We start from the raw sequence: 15,433 nt of genomic DNA on the forward strand, positions 1-15,433 counted from the left end.
AGCTACCTAAGCTAAACCGACCACCGCAATTATCATGTCATTGCCCCGGTCGTGTCATCAAAAGCTCGTCATTTTTGGCGCCAACCCTCCCATGTGCAGCCCTTTCCATGCAGAACACATAGCAAGAACTGTAACATGGGTCCTCCTTTGCTTGTTCATCGGGTCCCACTATGGACTTCCCAAAGATTGCCTGCATCCTCCTAGTTGGCCGGCCTCTTTGCGCAGACGCACGCTTCCAAAGCCTCCCCCTCGCCCTCGCCCTTTTGCAAGCCTGGCTCCTCGTCCTCGTCCTATATATACACACACATGCCTTGGCACCATGACTACCACTACGACCACACGTAGCTTTAATCGATTGCTGCATGATACAGAAAGTTAAGGCAACCATGATCAAGCTGAGGTACTCCAAGAGGCTGTTCAAGAGGAGCTCTTGGTCGAAGGCGAGTACTGACGGCGGCCATGGCAATGCGGCCGGCGGTCTCGGCGGCGGCGGGGAGATAGAGTGGGAGGTGAGACCGGGAGGGATGCTGGTGCAGAAGAGGGACGGTGGGCGTGCGGAGGAGGTGATCATGGTGAGGGTGTCCACTGGATTCTCATGGCATGATGTCTCCATTGGGGCCACACGCACTTTTGGTGAGTATACATAATCTGTTTTCTTGAGAGAACTACTCTTTTCGATTTATTTTTCTTGTATTCTAGTATTTGAGTTTAGAGGTTATGCGAGTAGTTCCTATAACTGACAGGTTTTTTTTAGTACTTTTGGGTATTTGAAACTTATAACTGATAGGTTTCAGATATCTTTCATTTTTGTCCTGCTCCGTATTTTGGAGAGTATGAGCTTAAGTGTAAGAGAACAAATCAAACAACGTCGCAGCCTCTTTTTTTCTCATTCTCCTGCATCAATGAGTGTTGTTGTTTGGTAGATGTTGCACGATGCAGTTGAGAAGAACCCATCACCCATAATAGCAGTTTGGTGTGAAGTAAATGTCAAATACAGTAGCATGCACCACTCAAGTTTTACTTCACATCTTCACTTGCAAAAATGCCTCTGTAGATCGACGTAATTCGACAAATAAAGGACCGTTTACTCCCAGATGTGTTGCTCATGAATACGCTGCAGAGTCCTGTTGTTTCCCTGTAAAATAAAATAAAAAGTAGTGTGAGATTGAAGCGAAAGTCATAACGTTACCGTTCCCTCTTTTTTTATTCTACTCTAAAAATACCAACAGTTGACAACTCAGAATGCAAGGTTGTCCTGCTCTAGATAATAAAAAGGATACTTGCCACCGCCCAGTCCGTCTTCTTCAGAAGTCAGGACTAGTACAGTACAGTACACTATTCCTGCGGGACTACGCAATGTTGATGCAGAAGAGAATAAAAAAAAACGCATACAACTGACACGCATACACATTTAGCTAGTATGCATCTGCCGGTGGCTGATAACACGCATGAGAGGCATACAGAACCGTACACATGGTCGAACCTTCCTACTGCATTTTTGTTTCCGAGCAAGCAAACGGTTTATGCCTTATCTAGGATACAGTTTTTTTTTTGTGTGTGTGTGTGCAAAGCCTAGGATATATTTTGGGTTTCACAATGTAAGAGGAAGCTTGTTTATCAAATTGCAGGGGAACTGAAGGTGATGCTGTCCATGGTGACCGGGCTGGAGCCGAGGGAGCAGATGTTGTTGTTCAAGAGGAAGGAGAGGGAGGACACTGACCACCTCCACATGGTTGGGGTGAGGGACAAGGACAAGGTCCTCCTTCTCGAGGACCCTGCCCTCAAGGATATGAAGCTCCGCGTGGCGAGAGCGGTCGCGGCACAGGTTGCGTAAAGCCCGCGTCAGCTTTTTATCCAGGTGTAGGACACGGTCTGCCATATCGCCGCCCTAACTAGTAGAGCAGGAATGGTTTTACTGTTTATTTATTTTCGTTGCGGAACACTAATTTTCCAGAAGGTTTTAGTTCTGGAATGGTCCGAATGGGGGTGTGTTTTTTGGCTCCTTGCTTTGGTTAATGTTTGTGCCGCTCCATGGTAGGGCAAAATAAGGGTCCCTCGAGTATGAGAGTGAGAAAGCTTTCCTGATCATGTTAGTAGCTGCAAGTGTCAGCCATGGTGGTTGTGACGATGTGATGTTTAAGCCTGATGTTGGGCTCATGTTGTCCCTAGTTACGTGATCTTATCCCATTTTGTTTAATGGCTTATGGATGGGAGTGGGACAAAGTCAAAGATGTATGTGCCTTGTGTTCTCATGAATGAAATGAACTATCACCTCCGTTTCAAACTATAATGTTTTGGATATTTCTATATGACTTACAATATACATCCGATTCAGAAAAACACTACAACATCAGTTCATCTTATAACTCAGAACAGAGAGAGTAAATGTGTATCTTTCCAAGAAGTATCTGTCCTCTTTGCTGCTTGCAGAAAAACCTCTCTTCAGACATGTATTAAGGGCATCTCCAATGCTGATATGTAAATTTGCTTCCACATTCGTCCACGGACAGCGGAGACCAGTCCACAGACACGGAAGCAGGAGTCGACCATCCAACGTTACCCGCATACATTTTAAACCGCATTTTAATAGATAGACGAAATTCATGCAAACCCGACGGAATTCATCAGAGTTTGGATAGAAAATAGTATAAATCATCTATACATAGTATGCAAATAAGTCTAGTATAACAATAGTTCAAATTCAACGAGATTAACATGTTGTTCAACAAGTTTTTCATGAACGGGTCATGTCGTCCCACACATACTGCCCCTTCAACTTGACCCGACAGTGTATATACGTAAATAGTCGTCCCTCTATTCCGTAGTACACCACGGCAGCGCGTACGGGCTACAGAATGTGTAGAGCAACATTGAGTGAATGAATGATTCAATCAATAAGTTGATCAAGAAGAAGCAAAATTTACGATCTCCTCCGCTGCCACGTGCACAAAATTTGATGACGGTGGTCTGGATGGCGTACCATCGATACGATAACGAGCTCACATTGTGTTGTTGGATGATGCGCATGTCGTAGGGCGAAATGTGCTTTCACGCGTGAAATCAATCATGCATGCGCGACTAGAAGAACCCCTTGTGCTCCTGCCTACTAAATCCGCAGATACGGCCAACTAAGCATCGCACAACAACTCATCCTCCATGGTCGAGTACCCCGCCATCCTTCGTACTCTAAAAAACGACATGACATTTGAAAATAAGCTCAATGGCATTTGACTGAACACCTGTCTGGCGTGGCGTCCCATGGACGTCGTCGACTGGGGGACAGAGTGTACCTGGCTAAGGACGGGTCCTGGGTGGATGACACCATCGTAAAAGGCAAGCAGGCATGTCGGTACTGGTTGCAGACGTCCAGCAATGCCTATGTGGCGGCCGGAGATGTACAACAACATCGTTGGAAGAGAGTGTGGATGCAAAGTAGGGGGGGGAATGGGCGAATTGAAAAAAATAATGGGACCGGGAGGAGGATTTAGTGGGCCGGGGTGTCGGAGTCCTACATGGCTGTTGTCCGGACTCTCGCAAAGCCCCCCTCCCCCAACTTTGCTTCCAATTTATGGGAAAAAGTGTGTTGGGACCACTCGGCGGACCGATACAGGCCCGCATTGGACGCTAGAACACGTCCGGACCGTACAGTACAGACATATGCAAGCGATTTAAGGGTCGGTGTTGGAGATGCTCTAAGAAACCTAAGACGTGGAAACGTACACTAGTCCATATTTTGGAGTTTGGACTGCTGAAGAGAAAATGCAACCCTAAACTATAGACATGTGTTGTCATTTGATGAACGGGACCACATCATTAGAGAATGATGTGATGGACAAGACACATCCATTAGCTTAGCATAATGATCGTTTAGTTTTATTGCTATTGCTTTCTTCATGACTTATACATGTTCCTCTGACTATGAGATTATGCAACTCCCGAATACCAGAGGAACACCTTGTGTGCTATCAAACGTCACAACGTAACTGGGTGATTATAAAGATGCTCTACAGGTGTCTCCGATGGTGTTTGTTGAGTTGGCATAGATCGAGATTAGGATTTGTCACTTCGTGTATCGGAGAGGTATCTCTGGGCCCTCTCGGTAATGCACATCACTATGAGCCTTGCAAGCAATGTGTCTAATGAGTTAGCCACGGGATGATGCATTAAGGAACGAGTAAAGAGACTTGCCGGTAACGAGATTGAACTAGGCATGATGATACCAACGATCGAATCTCGGGCAAGTAACATACCGATGACAAAGGGAACAACGTATGTTGTTATGCGGTTTGACCGATAAAGATCTTCGTAGAATATGTAGGAGCCAATATGAGCATCCAGGTTCCACTATTGGTTATTGACCGTAGATTTGTCTCGGTCATGTCTACATAGTTCTCGAACTCGTAGGCTTCGCACGCTTAACGTTCGATGACGAATTGCATTATGAGTTATGTGTTTTGATGAACCAAAGTTTGCTCGAAGTCCCGAATGAGATCACGTACATGACGAGGAGTCTCGAAATGGTCGAGACATAAAGATTGATATATTGGAAAGTTATGTTTGGACACCGGAATGGTTTTGGAAAGGTTCGGACATTTTCCGGAGTACCGGGGGGTTACCGGAACCCCCCAGGGGGTTAATGGGCCTTCATGGGCCCTAGTGGAAGAGAGGAGGCGGCGGCCAGGTGGAGGCGTGCGCACCCCCAGGCCCAATCCGAATTGGACTAGGGTTGGGGGGCGCCCCCCCTTTCCTTCTTCTCCTCCTTCTCTTTCCTCTTTCCCCCTTCTTCGGAAAAGAAAGAAGGGGGATCCTACTTGGACCGGGAGTCCAAGTAGGACTCCCCCGTGGCGCGCCCCCTCTAGGGTCGGCCTCCTCTCCCCCCTCTTTATATACGTGGAAGGGGAGCACCCCAAAGGGACACCAAGTCTTCTCTTAGCCGTGTGCGGTGCCCCCTCCACAGTTACACACCTCAGTCATATCGTCGTAGTGCTTAGGCAAAGCCCTGCGCCGGTGACTTCATCATCACCATCACCACGCCGTCGTGCTGGCAGAACTCTCCCTTGTCCTCAACTGGATCAAGAGATCGAGGGACATCATTGAGCTGGACGTGTGCTGAACGCGGAGGTGTCGTACGTTCGGTGCTTGGATCGGTTGGATCGCGAAGACGTTCGACTACATCAACTGCGTTACTAAATGCTTCCGCTTTCAGTCTACGAGGGTATGTGGACACACTCTCCCCTCTTGTTGCTATGCATCTCCTAGATAGATCTTGCGTGATCGTAGGATTTTTTTTTGAAATACTGCGTTCCCCAACAGTGGGGTGACAGATGGAGGAGGTTGGGGTTTGACAGCTGGTGGAGAGGGTGTTTTGGCGACCATGGTGTATGAATGGTGGAATGGGAGGGAATTGGAGGCCAAAGAGTATGAGGATAGCCCAAGCCTTCCACAAGTTCCTCACTAAACATTGTCTCATCTATGCTTCATTTTATACGTTTTTATCAAGAAAAAGGCCACGATATGGGGAAACATGTCTTCGCGATGCGCTTGTCTGAAATATGATGAAACTTACAAACATACCTGAGGGAGTCCTGGATTAGGGGGTCTCCGGACAGCCGGGCTATATCCTTTGGCCGGACTGTTGGACTATGAAGATACGAGATTGAAGACTTCGTCCCGTGTCCGGATGGGACTCTACTTGGCGTGGAAGGCAAGCTAGGCAATACGGATATGTATATCTCCTCCTTTGTAATCGACCTTGTGTAACCCTAGCCCCTTCCGGTGTCTATATAAACCGGAGGGTTTTAGTCCGTAGGACAACATACAATCATACCATAGGCTAGCATCTAGGGTTTATCCTCTTCGATCTCGTGGTAGATCAACTCTTGTACTACTCATATTATCAAGAATAATCAAGCAGGACGTAGGGGTTTTACCTCCATCAAGAGGGCCCGAACCTGGGTAAAACATCGTGTCCCCTGCCTCTTGTTACCATCCGCCTTAGACGCACAGTTCGGGACCCCCTACCCGAGATCCGCCGGTTTTGACACCGACATTGGTGCTTTCATTGAGAGTTCCTCTGTGTCATCATCGTTAAGCTTGATGGCTCCTTCAATCATCGATAGCGATGCAGTTCAGGGTGAGACTTTTCTCCCCGGACAGATCTTTGTGTTCGGTGGCTTCGCACTGCGGGCCAACTCGCTTGGCCATCTGGAGTAGATCGAGAGTTACGCCCCTGGTTAAACTACACGGCCGATATCTGCGGAGACTTGATCTTCGACGGATTCGAGCCCCTGCCTAGTGCGCCACACAGTCACGATGAGCATGATGTAGCTCTACCATTGGACAGTGTTCAGGAGATTGTGTCGGCAACCATTCTGACCCTCAATTCGGAGCCAGATGCGCCATCCATGGACGGGTGGATAGACCCTGCTACGGAGGCCGCACTCTCATCGGCGATCGAGCCGAATATCGACCTTACCCTTCACGGGAGCCGTGACGCCGAACTATCGGATTCTTCCCCGGCCACGGACTCCGAACCGCCTACGCCTGTGCCTATCGAATCTGACTGGGCGCCGATCATGGAGTTTACGTCCGCGGATATTTTTCAGCACTCGCCCTTCGGCAACATACTGAACTCATTAAGGTCTCTCTCCTTGTCAGGAGAGTCCTGGCCGAACTATGTCCGGCAGGATTGGGATGCGGATGACGAAGAAAGTCCCCGCCCACCCACCACCCACTTAGTAGCCACTGTCGACGATTTGACCGACATGCTCGACTTCGACTCCGAAGACATCGACGGTATGGACGACGATGCAGGAGACGAACAGGAACCACTGCCCGCAGGGCACTGGACGCCCACTTCATCATATGATGTATACATGGTGGACACACCCAAATAAAACAACGATGAGGAACAGAAGGACGCAACAAAGGGTTGTTCCCTCGAGAAGCAATCAAAGCGGCGGCGTAAGCGCCGCTCCAAATCCCGCCTCGGCAGAAACAGCGGTCATATAGACCCAACGATAGAGCAGGGTGAATCATCGCCCGACCAGGGCAACACGGAGAATCAAACCGAACCAATGTTGGGGATATCGCTTATCGGGAACTTATCGGTCGACCCATGATAAGGGGTAAATCGGCCAGTTTATCGGCATATCAGCCGATTTATCGCCATATCGGCTGATTTATCGGCCAATTTGTCTTATCGGTCTGACAGCGGTAAGCGATAAATCGGCTGATTTATCGGCATATCGAAAGATATCTTGAATAGTGAACCGAACAACCCGACCCCGTCGAAGATAACAGTCCGGACGACATCACATCGGACAGGCACCCGGAGCAACAGAATGCGCATCAAAGGCTTGTTGTCACTGCAAGGATTCTGAAAAAGCAGAAGCAAAGGCTCAGGGCTGCATAAGACACACTCAAAATCAGATGGAGTGAAGTACTCAACACTGCAGTAAAGTACGGCGGTAATCGCCACACCAAGAGCTACCCGAAGCGAAAGCTACTACCTGAATTCGATGAGGAGGCCTTAGATCCCCCGCAATCAAAAAACAAAACAGCCATCCAGTCGGATAGACGACCTCGTGGCCAACATAGAACGGCAAACGACGCCGCACATAAGCCGGTACGCGATCCACGTGAGGACTCGCATCAAAAGTACGGTGCAACCAGATCCATCTACGGGCCACGCAAGCGCGCTCCAGCACGCAATGCAACACAACAAACATCCCAATACCATGGTACACCCAAATACAGGGGTGCCGCACACCCCCTATGTTTCACCGATGAGGTGTTGGACCATGAATTTCCAGAGGGATTCAAACCCGTAAACATAGAGGCGTACGATGGAACGATAGACCCTGGGGTCTGGATTGAGGACTACATCCACCATATCCATATGGCTCGAGGAGACGATCTCCACGCCATCAAGTACTTACCCCTCAAGCTCAAAGGGTCAGCTCGACACTAGCTCAAAAGCCTCCCCAAAAACTCCATTGGAAGCTGGGAAGAGCTCGAAGACGCCTTTCGGGCAAATTTTCAAGGGACCTATGTCCGACCACCGGATGCAGACGATTTAAGTCATATAACTCAACAGCCCGGAAAGTCAGCCTGAAAGCTTTGGAACAGGTTCCTCACTAAAAAGAACCAAATAGTCGACTGTCCGGATGCCGAAGCCTTAGCAGCTTTCAAGCATAGCGTTCAAGACGAATAGCTTGCCAGACACCTCGGCCAAGAAAAGCCGAGAACAATGGCAGCATTAACAAGACTCATGAACCGTTTTTGCGCTAGCGAGGACAGCTGGTTAGACCGATGCAGCACCAGCGACCCAAGTACATCCGAAGTCAGGGGCGGAAACGGGAAATCACGACGCAGCAAAAACAAGCACCAGAATAAAGAAGACAGCCCGAAGAGCACAGCGGTAAACGCCGGATTCAAAAGCTCTCGGCCAGGTCAGCAAAAGCTGCCCCCCCCCCCAAAGGCAATAGAGACGAACTGTCCAGCCTAAACAAGATTCTGGACCAAATATGTCAGATCCATAGCACCTCCGATAAACCTGCAAACCATACCCATAGAGAATGTTGGGTCTTCGAGCAGTCCGGCAAGCTCAACGTCGAACACAAGGGGCAGGATACACCAAGCGAAGACGAGGACGAGCCTCGCAAGCAAAGCACTGGGGAACAGAAGAAATTCCCACCAGAAGTTAAAACAGTAAACGTGTTACACATGACAAAGGGGAGAAACAAAGCAGCACTCCTAGAGACACATGTCCCAGGGCCTATCACAGCGGAGTTCTGCCACTGGTCGTCCCAACCGATCACCTTCGACCATCGGGATTACTCGGCAAGTATCCGACGTGCAGGATGGGCTGCCTTGGTATTAGACCTAATAATTGACGGATACCACTTCACACGAGTCCTGATGGACGGTGGCAGCAGTTTAAACCTGATATATCTGGACACAGTCCGCAAAATGGGGATAGACCCAACAAAAATTAGCCGCATCAATACTACCTTTAAAGGAGTAACGCCAGGACCAGAGGCCCATTGCACGGGCTCCCCTGCTACTAGAGGTTATATTTGGCTTCCCCGATAACTTCCGCAGTGAAAATTTAACCTTCCACATCGCTCCATTCCAAAGTGGCTATCAAGCACTACTCGGACGCGAAGCTTTCGCTTGCTTTAACGCAATACCGCATTACGCTTCCCTCATGCTTAAGATGCCCGGTCCACGTGGCATCATTACAGTAAATGGAAATATTAAGCGCTCCTTGCACGCGGAAGACCGTGCGGCTGCCTTGGCAGCCGCACACTAAACGGCCTCACCAACTAAAGCATCTGACAGGTCGTTAAGACCACGGACACGGTTGGACGAGTCTGGTACTGCTATATGTAATTGATACAGGTTTGATGGCTATACCCCTATTACAATACAAGGGGCTCAACGCGCATGCACAAGTGACAATCAGGCTCAACTTTACTCATATTGTTTATTTAGTATAACTTACCTTTTGCACCGCAACTTTCAAATTAAGTTCCTCTCTTTTTCAGATGACCATTGTGCTACACCCGTCCAGAATATGGCACAACGGAGACACAGGCGCAGACGTGCAGCGGGGACCCATTCCAAGGATTCTCTTTAGATTAAGACCCTGCACAAACCTTTTTTACTGTCTCTTGTTGATACACATCCCTCGAATTCTCAGTACAATTGAGAAGGATGCTGACGTATTGGCATGTGGCCACGTCAGAATATTGCACGTACCTGGACACCAGGGGCTTATTGCAAAGGGCACTGTTTAGGCCCGGTTTACACCACAAAGACCGAATACCTTATGGAGTGTTCGGCGTCGCGAGTTTGGCCTTATATGAATCAGCTCCGAATCATGTCTTTGGTCAAATGTTGGGTTTGCCCGGCTCCTGTGTTTTGCTGCCTTACGTTCTGCTCTATCGACTAAGGCGACACCAGGAGAACTACTGCGATTGTGCCCTGATTCATCCGGGCGAGCACCTCAGTAGAGAAAGCCGAAAACTGACTGTCATGATATAGCGTGAGACTGGTCAACCACTCGATGACCTATCGGAATCTTCGGGATTCCTCCGCCTTAACGAAGGGTCGTTTATCGGCCAGGCATGTACGCACCCCGAATTCGGATGAGTGCGGAGCCACCAGGGGCTATATAGTAGCCCCACTGTCAAACTCCTCTGGCTAAGTGAAAGTGTTAAAGCATTATAGTCCGGTTGCCTAGTTCACTGCGCTATCACCTCCTTAATGGACCAAAACGTTGGATCAACTGTGAACATGCGTCCTCTGCGAACACCCCCGCATTATATGTGTGGGGGCTGAAGCCGACGACTGCAATCTTTCAGGTTATATACATATATACATAAACGGCCGCACAGGAGGCATCATAATACTTTCGGGCAAAAGTATAAATACAACCTTGATAAACTTAATAAAACATTGTTTTTACAATGGGAATACATGTCATTCAAACATAATATTCTTCGAGCAATGGGCCTCTATCGAACGAGCGCCTTCAAGAACTTCTTCAAAATAGTGCTCGGCAGCCACTCGGCTTATGGCCGAACCCTGCGCCGCAATAGTGGTGGCATCCATCTCCGCCCAGTATGTTTTGACACGGGCAAGGGCCATCCGCGAGCCTTCTATGCACGCCGACCTCTTCACAGCATCGATGCGTGGCACAACGCCAAGGAATTGTTGCACTAAGCTAAAGTAGCTATTCGGCCTTGGCCCTCCTGGCTACAAATGATCCACAACGGACCTCGTGGCCAGTACGGATAATCTATGGAGCTCGGCCCAACCGGTCAATCACTCATTCAGCAGCAGCGGACGAACTGGAGCGTGAAACTGTGACCAGAACAACTTCTCCACTTCGGGACCTTTCTGATCCTTGAAGTACTCGGCGGCATCAGCAGTGCTGGCAGCCAAATACATGTACGTGTCCACAGAACTCCATAGCCGGTCCAGAGGAGCATACTTCGGATCTTCGAACTTAGTCCGCAACAAGAAGGGTTTCCCAGAAACGATATCTGCAGCTTGATTCAGCTCCTCCTTCGTCGCTCTAATTTTGGAGCGGGCTTCCTTGGCAGCCACCCGGGCCTTCTCCAGGTCCGCCGCCTTCGCCCGGTTTTTCTCTTTAAGAATCCGGTAACGGTCAGCATCATCTTTTAACTCCACGGCCATCTTGGCAATTTTTTCTTTGCTCTCGCAATGTGTGGCCTGTTCGGCCCTTAACTCTTCGGCCGCTTGCAAAGCAACCGCATTACTACTCCTTGCTTACTCCTTGGCTCGAGCAAGCTCCGCCCGAAGGGTCTCCACAATGGCCGCTCCATCTGCAGTCATAACATATTAAAGATATTGGCATCATGCTGCTCTTATTATTCGACAATTACCAGAAAGGCCACTCACCCTATGCCTCGTCAAGCCGCTCGTTGACAAGCACGATGTCGGCATCTGCCGCATCCAGCTGCCACTTTAGTTCGGCATACCCATCAGTCCGGCTAGCCACCAGAGCCTCCACCACCTGCACATAAAGGCAGTCCGGTTATTGCCTGGGACTATGATCCTCTATTTGCCGCCGTTCTCGACGACAACCAGAGTCTCAGGGGCTACCATCTACACAGGGCACATCTAAAAATATGCGGTACTTTCAAAAATATACATCATTTCACGTACCTCAAAATCTGTCAGTAGACTCATAAAGGCTTCATGCAGCCCGCTTTCGGCGGACGAAATCCTTTCAATCACCGTACCCATCAATGTGCGGTGCTCTTCTGAGATAGCCGCCTTCTCCAGCAGATCCCTCCGTACATCCGACCGCGCACCAGACGAGGCCGGACTCTTTTGATTGCTCTCTTCGAGAGCCGGATACTGAGAACTTCGGGTGGCCATAGGATTACCTTCTGGCCTTGCCAGATCAGGAGAAGTCCTCCGCGATGACACCTCAGGGTCGCCCGCTTCGTAAGGCGGTGTGTCAGGGGGAGGCGTTTCACTCTCCATCATCTCCGGAAGAAGATCCCCCGAAGACGAGCTCAGCTGAGAAGGGCTAAGATCCGAACTGCAAGATAAATACTTTGGTTATTTTCCTTAGAAGTAAGGTAGGATATCTTCACTATTAAATACCTTTTGATTACTTATAGCTCGTTAGAGGGCTGATCTCTGCGCGGACATTGTGCGGCAAGAACACCCTCCGAGGCAGGACCCTCTAGCGGAGATTTCTTCTCCCGTTTGGAAACCTTGATTTCAGGATCTTCGGAGGTAGTCCTCTTCCTTCCCCGGGGAGAGGGAATGTCAGATTCTTCCTCTCGGTTATCGTCCCTCGCGGAGGCGCTCATTCCCTCAGTTGGAATAGGTAGCGATGGACGCCCGCTTTCGCCCTCTTTATTCCCCCCTTTGTCTTCCTTTGAGGGCACCGGACAAGGTGCTGGCTCGAGCATCTTTTCTGGCACCGGATTGTCCAAGCCTTTAGGAAGGGGGGCCGAACACCGGATCATTTTCGCCTTTGTTATCCAGTCCTGGTCAAAGAGCGATTCTTCAGAATGATGTCATGATAAATAAAAGGACGGTGTGTTCGGCCATGGGATTACTTACTTGGGCAGCGGTGCGGTTGCTGCTTAGGCCCACGTCCTCGGTAGTGTCCGGACACTCTATTTGGGGTCCAAAGAATGATTTGTACATCTCCTTGTGCGTCATGCCGAGGAAATTATGAATAGTACGCGGTCCTTCTGGGTTGAATTCCCACATGCGGAGGGGCCGGCGTTTGCAAGGCTGGACTCGACGAACCAGCATGACTTGCATTACCATAACCAGACTGAAATCTCCCTCAAAGAGATCTCGGATACGGCTCTGCAGTATTGGCACGTCCTTGGCTGGACCCCAGCTCAGTCCCCTGCTGATCCATGACATCAGTCGTGGTGGAGGGCCCGAGCGAAAGGTGGGGGCGGCTACCCACTTGGCACTTCAGGGAGCTGTGACGTAAAACCACTTCCGTTGCCACAATCCGGACACCTCTGGAAAGGAACCCTTTGGCCATGGAGCATCAGCAATTTTGCTTATTAAAGCACCTTCGCACGCTGCGTACTGCCCCTCGACCATCTTCGACTTCAGATCGAAGGTCTTGAGCCACAAGCCGAAGTGAGGGGTAATGCGGAGGAAGGCCTCACAAACGACAATAAATGACGAGATGTGAAGAAGGGAGTCCGGGGCCAGATCGTGAAAATCCAGTCCGTAATAGAACATAAGACCCCTGGCAAAGGAATCCAGAGCGAGGCCTAGTCCTCGGAGGAAGTGGGAGACGAACACAACGCTCTCGTTGGGTATGGGAGTAGGGACGACCTGCCCTCGGGTGGGAAGCCTATGCGAAATTTCGGCGGTCAGATATCTGGCCTCCCTCAACTTCATGATGTCCTCCTCCATGATGGAGGAAGACATCCACCGGCCTTGAAGGCTGGATCCGGACATGATTGAAGGTCCGAAGCACCTGACCTTGGCTTTGGGTGTTAGAACTCGAGGCGGGGGAGGGATTCAATTGAGCACGGGAGGGAAACAAGTAACAACCTTGTCCCTTTATAAAGAGGGTGAATATCAAGCGTCCTCCTCGTGGCCATTTGGGACTTGCCTAAAATCTAGGAGTCCTAGGCACGGTTGGGTTACCCACGTCCGTATTGATGAGAATCCCGTAATAAGGGGAACACGATCTCTGCTTTGACAAGACATGTCAAGAAACCGTCTCGCATTATGTGCGGGCTTGGTTAAAGAAAAACGGTTCAAATAATTACCGGGTCGTGGCGTGATGTCATGCTGCCAAAACGTGTCAGCAGATTAGATTTGTGGTAATATTATTCTCTCTACGGTGGTATGTGGAACTTATTTTGCAGGGTCGGACTCTATCCTTGTATTCAAATTCTTCCGTGGTGTATTCGGAGGAGGAACCCGCCTTGCAATGCCGAATACAACACTGCGTGCCTGACTCATCGTCATTGAAGCCTGGTTCAGGGGCTACTGAGGGAGTCCTGGATTAGGGGGTCTCCGGACAGCCGGACTGTTGGACTATGAAGATACGAGATTGAAGACTTTGTCCCGTGTCCGGATGGGACTCTACTTGGCGTGGAAGGCAAGCTAGGCAATACGGATATGAATATCTCCTCCTTTGTAACCGACCTTGTGTAACCCTAGCCCCTTCCGGTGTCTATATAAACCGGAGGGTTTTAGTCCGTAGGACAACATACAATCATACCATAGGCTAGCTTCTAGGGTTTAGCCTCTCCGATCTCGTGGTAGATCAACTCTTGTACTACTCATATTATCAAGAATAATCAAGCAGGACGTAGGGTTTTACCTCCATCAAGAGAGCCCAAACCTGGGTAAAACATCGTGTCCCCTGCCTCCTGTTACCATCCGCCTTAGACGCACAGTTCGGGACCCCCTAACCGAGATCCGCCGGTTTTGACACCGACAGTACCACATTTAGATTTTTGGACATCGTGTTGATATATGCTCATTGGGGATACATTGGCAATTTCTCGTGTCCCAAATGTTAGGCACTGGCGATTTCGGCCTAGGAGTATCGGGCGCATGAGATTTCAACCAAGGAGAGGGTGTTTTGACAGTACATTCAAACTTTGGGGACCAAGCATTCATGTTTAGTATACCAACTAAATTCAAATTCATTTTGTATTCGAATACAAATCTATAGTCATGATTGTCTAATACAGTATATGTTGAAAAGCACAACAAAGATTGATATCTATATCTATATCTACTAATAAAGCACCTATTGCTTCTGTCGGTTCACCGTCGCTAATTTCACAAAAAGGTCCCTTCTTCTATTTCTAGCGTGGTTATCTGAGGTGGTATTAAAGATCGAACTCCCCACCTACACTCATTCCACTGAGCCAAGTCACGTTGTGTGTATATGTCCGCTTCTTTAATAATCCCACCTCGCCTCCTTGCATCATGATGAACCAATTGTTATACATATTTGATTTTAAATCTTCAAGCCGCCTCGAGAGTCAACAAGGAAAGGCATGAAGAGCACCGATGCTATACAGGATGTTGTGTGTCCCTACACGGCCGCAGATGGCAGTAAGAAGCCGACTAGAAGGGAGCTGCGAGCGCGAGAAGGTGGAGGCGCGCGCCGGGAAGCAGGCGACGCTCAATGGCCGACCATGGTAGGTGACAGCCGATGGGAGCAGAGCCATGACGGTGGCGCAAGAGCTAAAAGGCTGGAAGCCGGAGCAGAGGATGCGGAGGTGGCCATTCATGGCCGCGAAGCTGTAGGAGGGCGCGAGGAGAGAGGCGGGGCAGCAGCGCGAGGAACGGCGCGTGAAAGAGGCAAGAGGGTGGTGCGGTTTGGATCGCCACGACCAGAGCAGGGGAAAGATGACGACACTAGCGGGGCACGTTTTCT

General features: G+C 49.5%; 1 protein-coding gene across 1 annotated transcript; it reads left to right on the plus strand.

Annotated features, from left to right (window-relative positions):
• The first annotated feature begins 350 nt into the window (after window positions 1-350).
• On the plus strand, window positions 351-2,265 carry LOC123130653 (BAG family molecular chaperone regulator 1-like). The gene is made up of 2 exons (XM_044550486.1): window positions 351-633; window positions 1,629-2,265. Exons 1-2 carry the CDS (start codon window positions 363-365, stop codon window positions 1,832-1,834), a joined length of 477 nt encoding a protein of 158 aa, XP_044406421.1. The 5' UTR covers window positions 351-362; the 3' UTR covers window positions 1,835-2,265.
• The last annotated feature ends 13,168 nt before the right edge of the window (window positions 2,266-15,433 follow it).

The sequence above is a fragment of the Triticum aestivum genome, chromosome 6A, assembly GCF_018294505.1.
Source record: "Triticum aestivum cultivar Chinese Spring chromosome 6A, IWGSC CS RefSeq v2.1, whole genome shotgun sequence".
NCBI classification, from domain to species: Eukaryota; Viridiplantae; Streptophyta; class Magnoliopsida; order Poales; family Poaceae; genus Triticum; species Triticum aestivum.